The sequence below is a fragment of the Vipera ursinii genome, assembly GCF_947247035.1.
Source record: "Vipera ursinii genome assembly, chromosome: 3".
NCBI lineage: Eukaryota > Metazoa > Chordata > Lepidosauria > Squamata > Viperidae > Vipera > Vipera ursinii.
In genome coordinates, this window is record NC_139516.1 from 336416 (window position 1) to 355301 (window position 18886).

The 18886-nt window shown below is 61.4% G+C and overlaps 2 protein-coding genes across 5 annotated transcripts; one reads left to right on the forward strand and one right to left on the reverse strand.

Moving 5' to 3' along the window:
• Positions 1–199: 199 nt before the first annotated feature.
• On the reverse strand, positions 200–6379 carry CD40 (CD40 molecule). 2 transcript variants are annotated; one of them, XM_083357351.1, is made up of 9 exons: positions 6304–6379; positions 4721–4802; positions 4307–4432; positions 3748–3894; positions 3489–3582; positions 2837–2895; positions 2519–2632; positions 1932–1961; positions 200–1761 (listed from the first exon to the last, which is right to left on the reverse strand). In XM_083357351.1, exons 1-9 carry the CDS (start codon positions 6352–6354, stop codon positions 1088–1090), a joined length of 1377 nt encoding a protein of 458 aa, XP_083213477.1. In that variant the 5' UTR covers positions 6355–6379; the 3' UTR covers positions 200–1087. The 2 variants fall into 2 exon arrangements, with proteins under 2 accessions (XP_083213477.1, XP_083213478.1); XM_083357352.1 differs by having other exon boundaries at positions 1420–1761; positions 1936–1961.
• A 2822-nt stretch (positions 6380–9201) lies between these two features.
• Positions 9202–18207, forward strand: NCOA5 (nuclear receptor coactivator 5). Of its 3 annotated transcripts, XM_083359713.1 has the most exons (8): positions 9202–9278; positions 13455–13521; positions 15083–15355; positions 15441–15556; positions 15641–15767; positions 15907–16106; positions 16588–16911; positions 17043–18207. In XM_083359713.1, exons 2-8 carry the CDS (start codon positions 13484–13486, stop codon positions 17660–17662), a joined length of 1698 nt encoding a protein of 565 aa, XP_083215839.1. In that variant the 5' UTR covers positions 9202–9278; positions 13455–13483; the 3' UTR covers positions 17663–18207. The 3 variants fall into 3 exon arrangements, with proteins under 3 accessions (XP_083215839.1, XP_083215840.1, XP_083215838.1); XM_083359714.1 differs by lacking the exon at positions 9202–9278 and having other exon boundaries at positions 11478–13521; positions 15107–15355; XM_083359712.1 differs by lacking the exons at positions 9202–9278; positions 13455–13521 and having other exon boundaries at positions 13587–15355.
• The last annotated feature ends 679 nt before the right edge of the window (positions 18208–18886 follow it).

Consider the following 18886-nt stretch of genomic DNA (forward strand, 5'->3'; position numbering starts at 1 on the left):
GGCTGGGCTGGGCTGAGGTGCGGGGCCGGGCGCGCCCTCTGCGCCTTCCCGTTTCTAGTAAATCAGGCCGGATTTTGTCTAGACGGGAGTGGGGCGGGCTGGGAAGCCCAACCTGCAGCCAAGCCAATGGGTGTGTGTGTGACGAGGAAGAGTGACGGAGTCAAATCCTTGGAAAAGTCCCGCTTGGTGACTCAGCTGGCCCTGTTAGAGTCCCGTCTCGAGCAGGTCTCGGGCAGCAGTGAGGCTGTCCCCCTTCCCAGATTTGTGTGGGTCAAGAAAAAGGAGGAAACAGCCTTGTCTGAAGCCCCTCCCCCTCACGCTCAGGTGGCTCTTGGTTCACACCCTGCCCACGGCCTGCCCACAGCGATGCCCACGGCCCGGCTTCCTAAATCCTCCCCAGGCCAACCAGCTTCCAGGGGTTGCAGGTTCCCTATCCCCTCCCTCCTCCCCCCAACCTAACATTAGTCTGAATCACCCCAAGAACAGAACGTGCTTAAGGAAGGAAGGGTTTTATAGAAATGCGACACAGAGCTCTTTTCTGACAGACACACGTGGGAGAGTCAAGGGCTGTTCCAGGGGAGGGGGGTGGGAGGACAGAGGCCTCCCGAAGGCTGCAGCCCTGCCAGGCGGAGGGTTTGGACAGCAGAGCCAGCTGCCTACCAAAGCTGCCCCCCCCTGCCAGTCAAGCGGAAGCATCCCTGCTCTGGAGACCACCCCAGACGGGGGGGGGGGGAGACTGAGACCTGCTCAAGAACTCCTTTGCTAGAAGAGACCTGCCCCCCCCTTGCTTCCTGTTTCAGCTAAAGCCTCCAGAGCCAGCTGGTCATCTCCGGGTGAGGTTGGAGTGGCTGGGAGTCTCCCCTCCCCTGGCTGAGGCTGGGACCTCGAGAGGTTCTTAGAAAAAGTGGGTGCAGCTTGGCTCCCAGAGCCTCCGTTTTAAATCTCAGCCTGCTGAGTCTGCAGTTCCCCTTACGGGCAGAGAGAAGCCCCCAGGAAGGGCCTTTTCACCTTGCGGGGGGGGGGGCGCCCTGTACTACAGAGCCCAGGCACCTGCGAGGCTCCCTTGCCAAATGGGCAGAAGCCGCCTTCAGCTGCACCCGGCTTGCTCTGCCGGCCACCCAGATGACTCCCAAGGCTGGGAAAGAGGAAGAAGCAGGTCTGCAGCTCCCTGCCAGGTGGCACAGCTTGGCAGACATCTCAGAGCAGGGAAGGGCCCGTTGGACCACCCCGTGGCCTTCCCCCAGATCTGGGAGGCCACAACACACAGGCCTTCGGAACGGCTGCAAGCCCCGCCGGGCTGGTCCAGCTCCTCATCTCTGCAAATTGCAGACGTTCCAATGGGAAGAAATAGCTCTGGGCCCCCAGGAGGGGCAGCCCAGCCCCCCTTGCTGCACTGCTTCCACCCAGGACCCCTGCCCAGGATCTTCCCAGGAAGAGAGCTCCAGGTGGGGAGAACGCCCGGGGCCCTTTGAGGAAGGCCCTGATCCTTTTGCCCAGCGAGCCTTCCCTTTTTGGGGGGGTCCGCTTCCGGAGGAGATGAGCTGCTGGCAGGACATGGCACCCCCCAGGACTGCCGGGTGTGGGGTGCAGAGAGGCAGGCGGGAGGCCCAGGTGTGCAGCTGCCCTCGCCTCCAGGTGGCTTCCTGCTCAGACCTGCTCCTGCTGGGCGAGGTGGCATTCCTTCTCCTGCAGGGTCTCCTGGGTGGGCAAGGTTGGGCAGTCCTCTTCGTTCTCGGTGGGCTCGGGGGGCTCCTGGAGGGGCTGCAAGAGAACCGGGCCATTGGAGGCTGGCGGGCAGAACGCCCCGGGTGCCATCCTGAAAGCCCCCCCAGTCAACTTTCACGGTGGGGCTGCAGGCCCAGGTGCCGTCCTTGGCCCAGGGGTCCGCCCCAGTTCCCCCCTCCCCCCAGGGGGGCCTCGAGAAGGCGCACCTACCAGATCCTGATGCCGTTTCCGGAGACCTGGGCGGGAGGAAAGGAGACATCAGCAGGGGGGCCTGGTCTACCCATTGGGCTGCTGAACCCATCGGGGAGGGATCTGGAGGCTGCCAGCCCTCTCCTCAGACCCGAGACGGGGGCCCTGCTCTGGAGCAGCGTCTCCATGGCAGGTGGAAGAGATTTTGTTCACCTCCAACAGGCTGCGCTGGGCTCCTGCATGGCCCAGTCCCTCTCCCACCAGGCTGGCGGGGGGGGGAATGGAGTTGGGGTTCAGGCTGGACTGGGAAACAAAGGGCACCTGAAGCCTCCCTTGCCCCCCTGCTCTCTCGCTGCTCTTCCCCCTCCCCACTGTAAGAGGCCGGGGGGGGGGGGCTGGGCCCGCACGGGAGGGGTAAAGAATACCGACTGAGCCACAGAGGCAGGCAGGAAAGCCACCTCCCCCCCCAAGTCCAAAAAGGCTGCAAATACCAGGACCCCGAGGGGGTCTCCCGGAGGCAAGGGCTGGCAACCCCCCTGACCCGGTCACCCCCCCTTGCCTCCAGCCTGACCCTCCTCTTCCCAAGTATCCCCCCACCACTCACATTTGCCGTGCCGATGCCACAAGAAAAGGAGCGCCCCCAGCAGTAAGGCAGCCACAGGGAGCAGCACCAGGAGGGGGCTCTGCCCGGCCTTGGGGGGCTTCAACAGGGGGGCCTCTGTGGGGAGAAGGAGACCACCTGCTGCAGTCCCCAAAATGGGCTTCCCTGCGTGGCTTGTGGGCCCTTTCCCTCCCCCCCAGAGCAACAGGTAGGGGAGAAGTTGCCAGCTGGTTTTACACACACACACACACACACACACACACACACACACACACACACACACATTTCCCATCCTTGAGTGGCCTCTGCCTCCTTGCTTACCACAAATGTTGTCCCTTGCCTGGGTGCCATTTGCCTTCTGGACCAGCCCCTCCTGGCATCTGTGAAGACAGAGCGGCCTGAGAAGGTAGCCCTCCCCTCCCCCCCCCCGCCCCTAGGGCAAAGCAGCCGCTGGCTGGGGGGAAGGCAGCGTGGCCTCCCTGAGGGGTTCCAGCTGAGCGGCTCACAAGACAACTCTGAGCAAAAGAGCAACGGAGCGCAACCGCACACTTGGCTGGGTCTGTGGGCGGGGTGGGGGAGCACCCATGCAGGGCACCCCCACAGCTGCCCGCCTGCAGGAGCCACAGGCTCTGACCGGGTGGCAGGTGACAAAGTGCACCGCCACCCTTTGGTGAGAACGAACGAACGCCACCCTTGTGTTCCCACACTGCATGCACGCCTGCAAGGGCACGAGGGGCTTTGGGTGGACCTGTGGCTTGCGCCGGCGCCCCCGAGGGGAGAGCGGGCACAGGGCTTTGCCACTCCCTGCCTGCCGCAGAGAGATGGTGCCGGGTGCAGGAGCGGCAACCCTGAGCTGCTGGCCCGAACGGCGGAACGCCGTGGCCTTCCCGCCCGGTCTGCCCTTCCCTTGGGCCAGGCGAGCCGTCCATCCAAGAGGCCAGGGGCCGTTCTGAGGGTCCCCTGCACGGCCTACCTGCTCCAGGGCTGGCACCGAGCTGTGGAGGACGAGACGTTGGAGAAGTAGCCCAAAGAACAGGGGGCGCAGAGGGTGTCATTTAGGTGGTTGCCTGGAAAAGCGCAAGACAGCCTCACGGTTAGGTCCCCCCAGCCCCACTGAATCTTTCAGGGAGGGGCCTTTGTCTGAGAGGTCAGAGGGCAGCCCAAATCGACCGGGCTCCTGGTCTTGGGCCAGCCTCCACCTAAACTGGAGGCCCTGGGGCTGCTGCCCTCACCTTCACGTTGGACCCCTTCCCCAGGGCTGCAGAGGCTGTGGGGCCGGCAGGTTTGGCACTCGTGGCTGGAACAGTGTTTACCCTCCTGGCACCGGCAGACCACGTCTTGCTCGTTGCTGCCGTTCTGATAGACCATCAGGCCAGCTTCTGCAAGGGGAGGGGGTACAATAGATGCTTGCAGCTCTGGGGTGACACGAGGGGCCCCTGGGCGCTCTCTGAGCTTGGCTGTTTTCTTCTTTTCATGACCCAAACTAGGTAAGGTCATCAGTGCTAGGAGCGGGAGGGTTTGCAGGGAGGAGGAGGAGGACTGTGGGGTCCTTGGTGCTCTCTGACCTGGGTTGTTTTCTTGCAGACGTTTCATGACCCAAACTAAGTAACACCATTAGGATTAGATGCTCAGGGGCTGCCATAGATGACGTTGCCTAGTTGGGTAACAAAATGTCTGCAAGGAAACGCCCAAGCTCAGAGAGCGCCAAGGACCCCACGGAGGGAGAGGGGTACGTGTTGCTTTGCTGAGCAGGATGGCTCTGGGGAGCAAAGGGAGCCCCCCCGCACTCACGTGGGCTGCAGAGGCGGTGCTTGGTGCAGTGAGGCAGCCCGGTCCACCTGTCCTGGAAGTAGCCCTCCTCACAAGGGCTGCAGGTCGTATTGGATTGCCCCGAACAGGCGGCCGCCACCTTCCAGCCTGCAAGATGGCGAGAAACAGCAGGAGGGCAGAATAGGGGGGCGCTGGCTGTGGAGCGCTGGAGGAAGCCGTGAGAGGAGAGGGACGGTGAGAGGGGCCAGCGGGGGATTTGCAAAGGGGAAACGGCCCCCACCAGGCAGCGCTGGGGACACCCAAGGGGCCCATCTCTGCATCAGCCGCGAAGGGGCAAAGAAGCACCAGGGCATCTGAGGCCGGGCTGAGAAGGGGAGAGGCCTCCTGCCACCCCTGCCCACTGGGACAGAGCAGAAGGGGGCTCGGGAACTCTACCTGGTGGGCATCGGTTGCAGCATCCACCCTTCGCCAGGTACTGAGTCTGCCTGCAGCTGAGCCCCTGCGCGAAGGCCAGGCCCTGCAATGAGAAACCCCACAGGCGATTAGTGGCCACACGGGCATCTAGCCCCCCTTCCCTCCCCCAGACTGCGAGCCCCCCGCCCGGGAAGGCAGGGGATGCACTGACCGGGTCCCCTCACCTGGCAGGGAAACCAAGAGGCCCAGCCCCAGATCTGGCACGGCTCAGCCTTCGGGGTCAAGCTTGCTTTTCCCAAAGGCCTCGGGCAGGACCAGCTTGAGCAACCGCTGGGCTGCCAATGGAAGAGCGCCACCCGCAGCAACCTCTGGGGAAAGCCCTGCGTCTCCCCTGGGCCTCCTTAGCTGGCTTCCGCTCCCCACGCCAGACCTCCCCAGCACCCCCTCGGCCTGGGCCCAGAAGCTGGCCTGCCCAGACGGGGATTCTGGGCACCAACCTGCCAACCTCAAACCTGGGGAACCGTTTGTGGCATCTAGGCTGCACCCACCCCGTTTCTCTCGCTTAACCTCACACCAGGCCCCCAAACCAAGAGAGGCATGTGGCGTTTCTTCTGAGCAGTTCCCTTTATGGCCCCCCACCCACAGACAGAAAACTTGTCTAACTAAAGCAACTATTTGCATATCGTAGATAAGGAGGAGCCCCCTCAATTCTCTTCCTCCCCAACAAACTCGACACCCTTTACCCTCTGGAATGCAGCCCCCGCCCCCTTTGGGAATCTAGACTATGTTCTACCTCTCCTTTTTCTGCACTGGTCCAATGGTAGTGAATCGTTGTGGAACGAACCAACACACTGGCTACGTGTGCCCCAAACAGAATCACGAAGGAGATGTGTGAATGTAGCCACCAGGTGCTTCATAGACCTATTAAGGACGCACCTGGGAGTGCGGAGAAGGTGGCGGGTGGGGGGAGGATCTAGAGAGCATGGCTAACCCCCCACTACTGAGTTTTTTGTGCAGAGGGGCTTAGCCCCTAAAGCTGAGCAACACACACACACAAAAGGCCAAGACTATTCCCGCCCTTTGCACTCCCTCAGGGGACCCGCTCTCCCCTTGTGCCAGCCAGTCGGCCAGGACAGGGGCCTGCTAGCCAAAGGCAGGGGCTCCGGGCACTAAGAAGGCCGGGAGGAGACCAGCAACAGGTCTAGAAACCAAGAGACTCTGAGTTCTAGTTCTGCCCTAAGCATGAAAGCCGGCTGGGTGACTTTGGGCCAGTAACTCTCCCTCCCGGGTTGTCGCGGGGAAAGGAGAAGGAGGAAGGAGCATCGGGTCTGTTTCCCCGCCTTGAGTTATTTATAAAAATTAATAAAGGCGGGAGATAAATCGATAAAAACAAGCCTGCCGGAGAGATCCGGGCTCTGGGGAGAAGCCAGACGGATCAGGCGGCTGCGCCCGTGCTCGCCTCGGCTCGGCTCCGGCTGCCGGGAGTAGCCCGGCTGCCGAAAGGGGAACTCGGGCGGGGAGGCGGCTGGGCGGTGCCCAGCTGGAGCTCGCGGGGGCTCTCCGGGGCGCGTCGGGCAGTCCCGCCGGCCGAAAGCGAAACTTACCGTGAGCAGAACCGCCGCGCTCAGCCCCGCCGACCACCGCCGCCCCGCCATCCGCGCCGTCTCGGCCCGCCGCCGCCATCCCGCTCCCTTTATACGCGCCGGGGCTCCGCCGGCCCATCGGGCGGGGCGCCGAGCGTCCAGGGGCGGCCCCGCACTCCGCCCGACCCTCGCGCCCGCCTGCCGGGAATCCCCCGCAGAGGGAAGTCCCGAAGTCGGTCAGGCGCTGCAGGCAGCCCCCCCGCCCCCTCCGGCCTTCCCCCCAGGTGGCTATTTGCGCCGAGGCCAGCCTACCTCGCGAGGTTGTTGTGAGGCAGGGGACGTCCAGCAAGAGGGGGTGCTCTCGCTGCCGTGGCAGCAATAGGGCTGCCCGGGGGGTCGCGCCTTGCCTCCTCCTCCTCCTCCTCTCGGCTCGGGGCTGCCTGCGAAGCCAGGCGTCGGCTGGCCGCAGGAGCAGAAGAACAGCCGGGGAGGGAGCGAGCGGGGAGCGGGTGGGACCTGGGCCGGCAGCCGGAGCTCACCAAAGCGTCCCAGGCGCCTCCCGAGCGGGGAGAGTCGTGGTTCTACGCCGCGGCTTGTCGGGCGGAGAACGTAGCACTGGGGAGACGCCCCCTGCAGGCGAGCCTAAACATCCGGAGTGGGGTGCTTGGGTTGGGGCTCTGCTCGGCCACCCCAGCCGGCCAGCGAAGGGCTGGCCCCCAGCAGGAGGCAACCGAGGGCTGGAGCGTCCTGGGAACCCCCGCGCTGCCCTTGGACCCCACTGCCTGAACTGGTTTCAGAAGTCACCCCTAATGGGATGGGGGCCTAACAGCCTGATTGATTCTGACCTAAGAATTCTGATTAAGGGCCCCAAGTCCTTTCTGGGACTCATTTTCCCCCAACCCCAGCTGCTCAGCTGAAGGGGCCACGGCTGTCCCTCCTGCTTAGGATTGGAGGCAGCCCGGTGGCTGATTTCATGGAGGGTCACTATCCTGCCCCACACACGCACACACAGCCATAAGTCGACACTTTGGAGGGGACATGGAATTCTGCACCCCAAATTCTCTCACTGCTTCTGAGGAAGAAAGCCAGCACTCAATGGGGGAAGACAAGGAAGCAGAGGAAACATCCCCCCTCCCTGAGGCCTGGGGTTTTCCACCTGGCAGGGCAGAGAGGAATGTCCCCGTCCCAGACTCAAAACCCCAGCAGGGGCCACTTCCCCATTCGATGTTACGCTTGACTGGAGGCCTGCTGGTGGTGGGGGAGGCTGTGGGTGGCCCCGTGGCCTTGGAAAGCCCCTCCCCATTCCCCATCTCTTCAGAAGAAAGAGCCCCTACAACCGCTCCTCTCCCTGACGTACCAGAGTCCCACTTCACCCCCCCTTGCGAGAGCTCCATTTAAAAGGACGGGAAGAGGCGCCCCCCAAACCTCTTAATAAGCTCTGGAAGCCCACGAGTTCTTCAGCCATGCTGGGCTCCTGTCGCGTGCAGTTGCCTGGGCGTTACTTTTATTTATTAAATTTGTTTGCTGCCCATCTTGCTGCAAGGCAAGTTTCTCCTGGTGGACCCTAAATGACTCAGTCCCAGCTGGTTTAACTCTTGTGGGTAACTAGACTGAGGACTAGTTGCTTGTGACAAAACTTTCCAGGAAATAATGCTGTAGGAGGAACTAGTACCGGCATCTAGTAACAGCAGAGATTTTTTTTATTTTTATTCACTTAGTTTTCCGAAGTTCCTGAGGGTAGCACTACAAGCAACGGGTGGAAACAAGAGAGAGAAAGCCAACATGGAAATAAGGAGAAATTTATTGACAGTGACAATCAGTGGAACGACATAACGCCAGAAGTTGTGGGTGCTCCATCACTGGAGGTTTTTGAAGAAGAGACTGGACAGCCATTTGTCCGGAATGGTGTCAGGTCTCCTGCCCGGGGAGGGGGTTAGACTAGGGGTCCCCTTCAGCCCTACGAATCAGGGCACCCTGGAGGAGGGTCTGCAAGGGGTTTGGCCTCTGAGGGCAGCCAGAGAAAGCAGCACAATCTGCGTCCAGCGCGCCTATTGCCACAAAACATTCTACAGGCTCAGCCCAAAGCAATCGTGTCAGAGGAAAATAAAAGGCAGGGGACAATCGTGAATGTTTTATTTGTAGCGGATGCTCAGGGAATAGTTGCGGTGTGCACGTCGTGAAGTGAGCCAAGCAACCTGGGACTAAGGAGAAACTTCCTGACAGTGAGGACAATTAACCGGTGGAACAGCTTTGCCTTCGGACATGGTGGGCGCTCCATCCCTGGAGGTGTTCAAGAAGAGGCTGGAGGGTCACCCGTCTGAGATGGTACAGGTTCCCCTGCTCGAGCAGGGGGCTGGACTAGAAGACCTCCAAGGTCCCTTCCAGCTCCATTCCATTCCGTTCCCCTATTCTATCCTACTCTAAATCGGAATAAAGGCCCCAAAGGCAAGGGCTGGGGGGGGAGCAACGGACCACTGCCCCCCCACCGGTGGGAATAAAGCCAGACGGAAGCCCCCCACCCTCTCCCACCCCTGCCCCATGTGCAGGGAAGCGGCCTCCTGGATCTCTGGGGGGGCCGGAGCTGCAGCGGGGAAGCCCCCCAACTCTGCCGCATCCGCCTGCCTCGCCCCCCACCGCGTGGAAGGACCGTGGGAGGACCGACGCTCGGCTGACGAGGCCAGTTCGGAGGGGGGGCGCTGGGGGGGGCTCCGGCCCGGGAATCTCATCCGGAGGGGCGGGGGAGCCAACGGGGGGGGCAGCGAAGGCCCAGAGCGTCCCCGAAAGCAAAAGAGCCCCGGAGGATTGTGGGAGTTGAAGTCCGAGGCGCAGGAGCGGATGGGCCGGCACGGAAGGAAGGGGCGGGGTCAGGAGGGCCTGGGAAGACCCGGAAGCGGAAAGGCCGGCCACGCCCTCGGGTCGGCGACGCGTCGAGGGGGGCGGGGGAGAGAGAGGAGGCCGTGGCCGCGTCGTGAGGCGAGAGGAGCCCGCCAGCCCCGGTGAGTGAGCCAGCCAGCCAGCCAGCCAGGGAGCGAGGGAGCGAGGGAGGGAGCGAGGGAGGGGTCGGGGGGGGTTTTCTCTCTCGCGCGCGCGCCCTCCCCCTCCCCCCCCGGGAGGCCGGCAATAAAGGCTCCTTCCCGCCTGTGGCTGTTGTGTTCTTTGGCGCTCGTGCCCGCGTCCTCCGCGCGCCCCCGCCGCGCCCCCTCCCCCCGCCTGGTCGCAGGCCGAAGCGCGGCTGCTTCTCCTTCCCTCCCTCCCTCCCTCCCTCCCTCCGGCCGGGCATTCTGGGCCCCGGGGGCGCCGAGTGCGGAGCGGACCCCGGGGTGGGGGTGGGGCGGGGGTCCCTCTGGGAGGGGGCGGCCCCCTCCCTCCCCCTCGGCGCTGCCTGCCGCCGGTGGGGGGCGGGGGGCGGGGGGCTGCCCCTCCGTGGCCGTGGGTGGCTTCGGCGTCTCTTGAAAGCTGCGGCTCCGTCGCCGGGTCCCCTTCGCCGCTTCCGAGGGGCTGCGTGGCGGCGTCGGTGCGCTCCTCTCGGCCGTCGGGATCCGCTCAGCCGGGGGGGGGGGTTATGGTGGTGCTTGCGTTTCTCCTTCCACCCGCTCCCGGACCGGGTCGGGTACGATCCTGGGGTTTCCCGGTGGCCCCTTGCCCGGTCAGACCCCACCTTGATCGGCCCCGGGTCAGCTGGGTCCCCCGGCCCTCCTGGCCCCTCCCTGAAGAAGCTGCAGACCCACCTGGGAAGCCCCCAGTGATGGAGGGGGGGGCAGGGGAATCTGCTTGGATGGGGAATCTGGTGCTAATGGCTGCCGGGCGACGGTGCAAAGAAGAGCGGCCAAGGTGATCAAAGGCCCGGGGACTGAAGCATAGGAGGAGAAAAGGGTTGCGGGATTTAGGGATGGCCAGTCTAGAGAAAAGAAGGAACAGGGGCGACGTGATAGCGGCGTTCCAGTATCTGAGGGGCTGCCGGAAGGAGGAGGAGGGGGTCGAATTATTTGGCGAAGCCCCTGAAGGCAGGACGAGAAACAACAGGTGGAAAGTAACCAAGGAGAGAAGCAACCTGGAACCAAGGAGAAACTTCCCTGACGGTGAGAACAATCAACCGGTGGCACAGAAGTTGCCTTCGGAAATGGTGGTCGTTGCATCGCTGAAAGTTTTGAAGAAGAGACTGGACAATCTCACCTGTCTGAGGTGGTGTAGGGCCTCCTGCCTGAGCAGGGGGCCGGATTAGGAGAAGGTCCCTTCCAGCTCTATCCTGATAGATTGACTGACTGCCAAATGAGGCCTGGGCTGCCTCTCGGATCCTCTGCCCAGAGTTTGGGAGGCGAAGCTGGGGGCCAGGGAAACGGGCAGGTGGCTCTAGCAAAGCCAGGCCTCTGGGAACGGAATACAATTCCTAACAAGCAAAGGTTTGCAACTCAAATGCTGAGACTGAAAAAAAACACACCAAGTCACTCAGTAGATAGGATGCTGTGTATTTGGCAGTTCTGTAGAATTTGGCAAAGCGCACCTTAAGCTAGATCTGCAACCAAGAAGCAGAAACGGAAGAACAAGGAAGATGCTCACAAGAGGCCCAAGCCGTTGTTCAAGCCACCTGTACTGGAATTGGTGCTGCTCAGCAAAACCAGCGAGCAACGTGTGCAAACTGATGAAGATGAGAAATGGTTCCCTGTCAGCAAGCTGGAATCATTCTGAAAACTTTAAAGGAAGACCTTCCTGTGTGAGGAGGGTCGAGTCTTCCAAAACCATCTCCCACGGAAGAGAAGACAGTAATAATCCAGTCTATCTAGCAGTGCAGGTTGTTAGCAATTTAGACTAGACCTCTACCTGAACCCCTTAGAAGGAAGAGGATTGGGTCCCAGTCAGCGTTCATTATAATTTCTCTCTCTCTCTTATCTGAAGGCACACTTGCTTTGAGGAAGGAGGCCAGGAAGCATATTTCTTTCCTACTTCCTGCCCGCTTTCCCCGCCCCCAGAACTAAGAACAGTTGAGACCGATTGCCACTGCAAATCAATGCAGTCCTAAATGAGGTGCCCACACAGTCCCAGCATTCCCCCATTGCGGTTGTTAACTGGGAATCATAGGTCGTTAAGCGAGCACCTATCCCAATCCAGACCACTCCGAACTTTGGCCCTCAGAGCCTCGAGCCTCCTTATGGCCAGGAACTGCCACCTCCCCCCCCCGCACTCTGCCACAGAACCGCCCCAGGCTGCTTGCAGTGCTCTGGAAAGCTGTAGCTGCCTGAAGCAGTCCCAGTCCGAGACCCCTGCCCGCCCTCTGATCCACCACTGGCCTGGCTGACTTCTTGCCTCCACTGGCCTGGCTGACTTCTTGCCTCCACTGGCGAAGAGGCGTGCCCAGCCTGGCCCTCCCTGCCGAGAAGCCCCTTTGTGCCACGTCTGAAACTGTTCCCTGGCTGGCTTCGGCTTCTTGCGGTGTGCCAGAAAGCCCAACTTTGAGCGGTTAGGCCTGGGTGGAACTAGCAGGAGCGGAAGAGAGCCGGAAGGTGGTGGGGACAGTGGAGGCCCCGTTGCCAGGACAGGTGGAGGTCTGCTGTAATTCCAGGGGGCACTGAGGCTGGGGGGACTGGGGGATGGGCAGCTTCCACTGCCGAGCTTGTTCTTGGACGGGGTAGATGGGATGACCCCCAAGATCGCTTTCAGCTCTTTATCTTCTAACTCTCAATCAATTTCAGTCAGAATAATAGACCTGGCAGGGACCTCGGAGGTCTTCTAGTCCAACCCCCTGCTCAAGTAGGAGACCCCGTGCCATTTCAGACAAGTGGCCTTCCAATCTTTGAAGAAAAATCCATTAGGCCTCTGGAGTGCCCCGGCTGAGTCGGCTCCTCTTTGTAGAGGCTGCCAGCAGAGTCAGCTTCGCAGGGGCCAGGGGCCGCCTCCTTCCCCCCCGCCTTGGTGCTTTGAGAAGCAAAGCCCAGGTGTGCAGGTAGCCTTCAGGTGAGTGGGAGTAGCGCCAGGGGGGCCTGTGGGGGGAGGTCATATGTCCATGAACCTCCGGGCTGTGCAGACACCCCCCTCCCCGAAAGGAAAGCAGATCAGAGTCCCACCAGGGCAAGTGATAAAGTCTCTGCTGGCAGCCCAGGGACAGGGTCAGGCAGCCTTGGCAGGGTGGAGTTGGGGGCAGGACAGTGGCAGAGCTCCAGAATTAACCCTCCCTCCCCTTTGCAAAACAAAGTCTCTGGTCTCGTGCCTCCCCTCTTCCCCCTTCCTTGGGCTCCCAGCCGTTGGCGAGGCTCTTGCACAGGGCGTGCCCGCCCTTCTCAACCATCCAGGTTTGGCTAATACAGGCCAGGTCCCCCCTCGCCCACAGAAAGACCTCGGGCGAGGGAAGGTGGGCTATGGGCCGAGCCGGGCCTGTGCAACCGCTGCCAGAGACCAAGGCCTCAGCCCACCTGACAGCCTGCTGGGGAAATGGGTCTCCTTGGGAGGGGCCCGCCCCCTGTCTCCCAGCAGAGCTTCCTTTGCCCTCCTCTGCACCCCCTTCTGCCCCCAGAGCCCCAACCACAATGGAGAGTGGCCACCATGTTCCCTCCCAGAGGGGGGCCTTGGTCAGGGATCCCTCCACTCAGGATGATGGGTGGATGGATTTGCATGGCCACCAGCCTCACCTGGTGGCTCTCTGGCTCTTGGCTCTCTGCTTGGGTGATGTGTGTGCCCCCCCCCTTTTATTCCTTCTCTCTCACTTCAAAAGTAGCTCTCCTTGTGATCCTTTTTTGCATCTCTGGAAATGCCTGTTTAAAGAAAGAAAGAGACATCCTCCCGGTGCCATTGCTTTGTTTGTACGTTCGGATTTCTACAATTAATCGAGGCAGGCTGTCAAGGCAGGCTGGGGTCCACCGGGGAAGGAGCCTTTCCAGCCCAGTTTGCCCATTTGCAGGGGCCGCGTTGAGTTCGTCGCAGGGTTGCTGGGTCCTTTGCGTGCCGAAGCCGCTCGCGTCGCCCTGGCAGGTGAGGGGCTGAGCTGTGTTGGGGGCAGGAGAGCCCCGGCCTCTGGGCTGCCTTCCCCGGCCGTCTCCTGGATGTAAATAAAGGTTTTCTTGACACTCATCGGCTCCTGGCGTGGATTTCCTGGCTTCACGTTTGTTGCTTTCTTTTCAATATACTGACAATCTTTTCTTTGTTTCGTAGCATTGAACAGATGGGTTGATTATTCTTTTCAGATATTAATAAAGCAGCGGAAAGAAGAGAAATGAATAAGCTTCCCTCAAGGTCCAGCCCATCGCGAAGGTAAAGTACTCTGAAGCAACCAGGTGCCTGGCTCAGCGGTGCTGCCTCCCGGGTGCCTCAGCGGTGGAGCCTCTCCCAGGGGAGTCCGGCCGGACTCCCAGCCCTGGCGAACTTCCTGGGCGTTCAGGTGAGGGAGGAGAGCCTGCCTCTCCTTTCGGCTCCGGGGCGTCCCTGGGGAGCGCCTCGGGGTGGCTCCAACCCTGGCCGTGGGGGTTGCGTTGAGGGCAGAGACCTCAGGGGAACAGCTCCCCTTATGGAGGCGGCTCTTGTTTGCCGCCACGTTGCCCTGAAGATGGACGCGGGATCTCCTTTGGCAGAAGATTCTTCGGTCCTTCCTTGGCGCTCCACCTGCGTTGTGCCCACCACGCATGGGTGCTTCTCTTGGCATCAGCACAGAACTGTGCGGAGCCTCTGACCTGAAGACCTACCCTACCAGGGCAGGACCTGGGGTGTGCCGGGGGACCCTGGGTCAAAGCGCACGCACATGCCCAAGCATTGCTCTTGATGCTGGTGGCGGCGCGCACGCGGGTGCCTGAGCCTCGCCTTGCCTGAAGGCTGTGGGCGGTGCGCATGCGGGCGCCTGGGCATTGCATTGCCCCTGCTGCCGGTGGGAAGAAAGCGACAGTTGGGGGGCATCTGGTTGGAGTCCTTCTGGAGTCCCCGTTGGCTGCCTACGTCTGCCGAGCGCAGTGGGGGGCATCACCCCAACTTCTCTTCATGGTTCTGCTTGCTGCTGTCCTGTCCCAAATTTGCCTGGCTCTTCTTTAAGCAGACTTTGGGCATCCTTTCTGAGTCTCTTGCCCTTCTTGTATCCCCCGGAAACGGGCTGCTCATTTGGACTTTGTGAAATCAGTTTAAAGTTTTATCTATGCGAAGGCAAAGAGTCCCTAAGTACGTTGTCCTGAATCGGTACTAAGCTTTTGGTGGGGGAGATCTACGTATTAAAGTGCAGCTTTTCCACGTCTCCTGAATTCTCTGCGGGTCGCTGCGCAGCAGGGCAGGGAGACTCTTCCAGCCGCTCTCGATGCTGCTGGCAGAGAGGCAGCTGCAGCCAGGGGTCCCGTAGTGCCAATGCTTCTGGAAGACCGGGTCTCCCTGCCTGTCTCTTGTCCAAATCAGGGCCGTGTCACGGCTCCCGGGAAGTGCGACTGTGGCCCGTTCGAAGTGGGGAGTTGCTCCAGGCTGGGGGTGGGTGTTTCTCTCCCCCAGGATTCCCAGCTTCCACCAGCCACTGGCTTCCTGTGAGTCCAAGATGGATCCTGCTGAACTCCACAGCAGGTCCGGAGGCTGAGTCTTCCTCCTGGGCTGCTCACCCCGGGCTCCTTTTGGAGCAAGACGCTCTCAACGTTTGGGGTCTGGCAGGGAAGGCGGCTCCCAGACCTCTTTCCTGCCTCAGGAACCTTCCTTCGTTTGCCTTGCGCTGCTTGCTTGCTCCGGAGACGAGCACTGGGTCCCGCCCCAGAGGGAGGCCAAGATCATGCGGCGGCCTTGCTAGACTTTGGTTTGGGTAGGGGTCCATGGACAACTGTCTGGTTCACTCCCCGACCCCTTCCCTCTTAAGGGCTTTTCCCGGTCCTTCCGGCAGGGAGCCCCTCCCTTACGGCGAGAGAGATGCGCGGAGGGATCGCTCTCCCAACCAGGGCAGCCCCCGCAGAGATGGCAGGAACGGCCGAGATTCCCGGGACGGACGGGACCTTCGGGCGCGAGAGATGCGGGGGGGCAGAGATCACCGAGACCCTAGAGATTCCCGGGACGTGAGGGATTCCCGGGACATGCGAGATTCCCGAGACCCTCTCTACGACCGCTACAGGGAAGCCAGAGAGACCCCGTACAGGTAGGTGCAGAGGGAGGTGGGCTGCTGGGGGTGGGTCAGGCCTCCCCCGGCTCACGGGCTGCTGCTCCTGCTCGCGTGTTTGCAGGAGAGAGGAAGGCTACGACCGTTACACCCGTCCGGACGACTATTACCGCAGGCGGGAGGAGCCCTCTTACGACCGCTACGGGGACGCGCTGGACAGGCCGGCCCTGAGCACTGAAGGTCAGGTCCTGCCCTGCTGCAGATGGGTGGGGGGGGCGGGGGGGAGGCGAGGGTCGTCCCTCACGCCGGTGACCTTCCCTGCAGAGCGCATGAAGAGAGAGGAGAGGCGCCGGGAGGAGCTTTACCGGCAGTTCTTTGAGGATATCAAGAAGCGCATAGACACCGAGCGGCCAGTGGATTGCTCAGTCATCGTGGTCAACAAGCAGACCAAGTACGGGGGAGGGGATGGCGGGCTGTGGCCATCGGTCGGCCAGGGCTGGCTGGGGGCTCCTTTCCCAGATTTGGGGGGGGAACTCCGGTGGTCGGACGCCCTGGGCAGACGCTGTTTTCTGGGGTTTTGCCTGATGCAGGGATTACGCCGAGTCGGTGGGGCGCAAGGTGCGCGACCTGGGCATGATGGTGGACCTCATCTTCCTCAACTCGGAGATGTCTTTGCAGCAAGCCCTGGACGACGTGAGCCAGGGGGGCTCCGCCTTTGCCATCGTCATCACCCCCCAGCACCAGGTCCACCACTCCTGTACCGTCAACATCATGTTCGGCACCCCGCAAGGTAGGGGGCTCCTCTGTCGGCCCTGCGGCTATTGCGACCGGTTCAGGGGTTTGATTAAGCAGAGCGCAGTTGGCCTCGTGCAAGCTGCCCGGGGTGTGTGAGTTGCAGTTTGTGTTTGGCAGAAAGCTCCAGGTGCTGCACGAGTTGTGCCGTCTTTGGCATTCTGGATGTGGATCCCGAGTGGATCCCGCCCTTCATAGTCCTCAGAATTGGAGCCAAGATTGGGTCATTCAGCTGCTTAATTTAGAAATTTTTTGTTGCAAAATTTGAGGAGGAAGACTGCCTTGGGGATCTTGGCCAGAAGACCGCCCCCAGCAAAGATCAGTCAGGCATTCAGAGAGGTTGAAACACAAAAGCCCTCAGCATAAAGAACAGGCAGGATCTGTGGTGGTCTAGTGTCCTTTTAATTGTAAGCTGCCTGGGGCGAATTGGACACCGGGGCGATTCACAGCCCACTCCTCCTCCTCCTCCTCCTGCACAGAGCACCGGAACATGCCCCAGGCGGACGCCATGGTGCTGGTGGCCAAGAACTACGAGCGCTACAAGTCTGAGGTGCGCGAGAAGGAGCGAGAGGAAATTGCCAGGCGGGCAGCCAAGATGGCCGATGAGACCATCTTGCAGGAGCGGGAGCGCCCCCTGCCGGCCGAGGAGGGTCTCCGCGGGGCCCACCCCCCAGCCATGCAGGGCCTCCTGAACCTACTGGCGGACAACCGCTACCTGACCGGGGAGGAGACGGACAAGATAATCAACTACCTGCGGGAGCGCAAGGAACGGCAGCTACGTGCCTCCACCGAGCCCCTTCCTGGTAAGTCCTGGCTGAGGAGGGAGCCCGGCCCCATTTTACCGGGCCCCCCCCCGGATGCTAGGGGGAGGAGAAGTTGATACCCAGAAGGCTGTGGGGCAGGACTCACAGCTTGCCGGCTTCCCTCCTCGCAGCTTCGCTTCCAGGCAGGCAGACGATGGGAGCCGCCTCGGGAGCCTTGGTCCCCACTTCCCAGGGGCATCAGAACGTCCAGCCTCTGCCGGCCTCTGCCGCAGCCACCGGGGCCTCCAACCCTCAGCAGGAGCTGCAAGCCAAAATCCTCAGCCTCTTCAACAGCGGGGTAGCCAGCGCCGCAGTGAACGTGTCTGGCGGCAGCTCGGGCGTGGGGGTATCTCCGAATCCAGGGTTTGCTTCTGGGCCTAGCACGCCCGGCCGGGGCCCCCAGCTGGGTGTGACTGGTGTCTCCCAGTCGCAGCAGCGAGCTCCCTCCCAGGCCGCCCAGTTCCCCAACCATCCGGGTTCCGCCAGGGTGGCCGGTCCCCGGGCTTCGGCTCCCCCACCACCGTCACAGCCCCTTTACCAGAGCCGCCCCCCCGCACCCAACAGCGTGGCCGCCTCGCGACCGGCACTGTCGCTGGGGATCAACTTCGACAACCCCAGCGTGCAGAAGGCCTTGGACACCCTGATCCAGAGCGGCCCCGCCCTCTCCCACCTGGTGAACCAGACGGTGGGCCAGGCCCGGGCGGTGCCCCCAGCCCAGCAGGCCTTGGGCTCCTACCAACGGCATTACTGATGCCCAGCGGGCTTTCGGCTGCCCGCTGCTGAATGTTGTGGATGGTGCATGTCTCCCCTCTCCACCCTGGGCAGACTGGGGCTGGGGAAGGCAGCGAGGCCCTCCCCCCTTGCCTCAGGCAGCCTCTGCCGCTGGAACCCCCCCCCCCCACACGGCCTGCCCCTGCCTCTTCAGCTGGGAAGGGGGCCAAGAAGGGGTACGCTCTCCTGAACAACGGAGCTTGCAAAGGGGGCAGTGGGCTTAAGGGCTGATCTGAGCGTGTGGCTGCTGCGGGACTCGGCCTGTCTTTCTCCCAGTGGGTCAGTTTTTCTGGCTGTCCTTTGGCCTGTGACACACATACACACACTTTGAGTTAATGTTGTAGAATTTGAAAGTTATGTTTTGGGGGGACCTCAGATGCCAGTTCCTTTTCCAAATGGCTCTTGGCAGAGATCGGTGCCTGGAGCTGTAGATGTTCTGTTCTTTGATGGTTCGGTTATGTAGAGACCTGCTCTCTCCTGTTAGCAGGAGGCATAACTTTTTAATAAAATTTACATATGTATATACACACCCCTGTATATATTAAAGATGGTGGCATTTTCAGTTATTTCAGACTGCTGCCGCTCCTTCTGGAAAGTCTGGGGGGGGGGTTGTGCCACGGATCAGCTGCCAGGTGCCCTGCCACTGTGCCCACGTCAGGAATCATCTGGTGCCACTTAGCCATTCCCCCCCCCCCCCCGGCTCAGAAGTGGGTTTCTGCCTAAAGGTGCTTTTCAAAAATCAACTGGAGTTCTTCGTTCCTCCTTGAAGCTTTTTCAGTTCTTGGATGAGAAGTGAAGCGGTTTAAAAGACGAAGCAAGAAGACTCAGCTGCCTTTTGAAAAGCACCTTCGGGACAACCAGGGCCTTTGGGCTGATTGGGAATCTCCACAGAGGTTCTGCCTTTAATAATCCCAAATGTCCCCCCCCCCCCTTTTTTTTTAGGATCTGCTCTTGCCCGACCTGAAGATGCCGGCCTGCAGGGTCAACGGAGGGGAGGGGGCTGCTTTCCTCGCAGCCTCTTTATTCGGAGCCCTTGGGGTCTCCCAGTCCTGCACTGAGCCTTCTTCTGCAGGGGGCTTAATTTTAGGCTGGCTTGGTTTTTTTTTTAAAAAAATAGTGCAGTCTGTTAAATATTGCCCTTCTACTCAATTCCCTGTGGAATTGTTATCTGCCCAGAGGGCCGGTTTTCCTGGCTGTGTGTGTG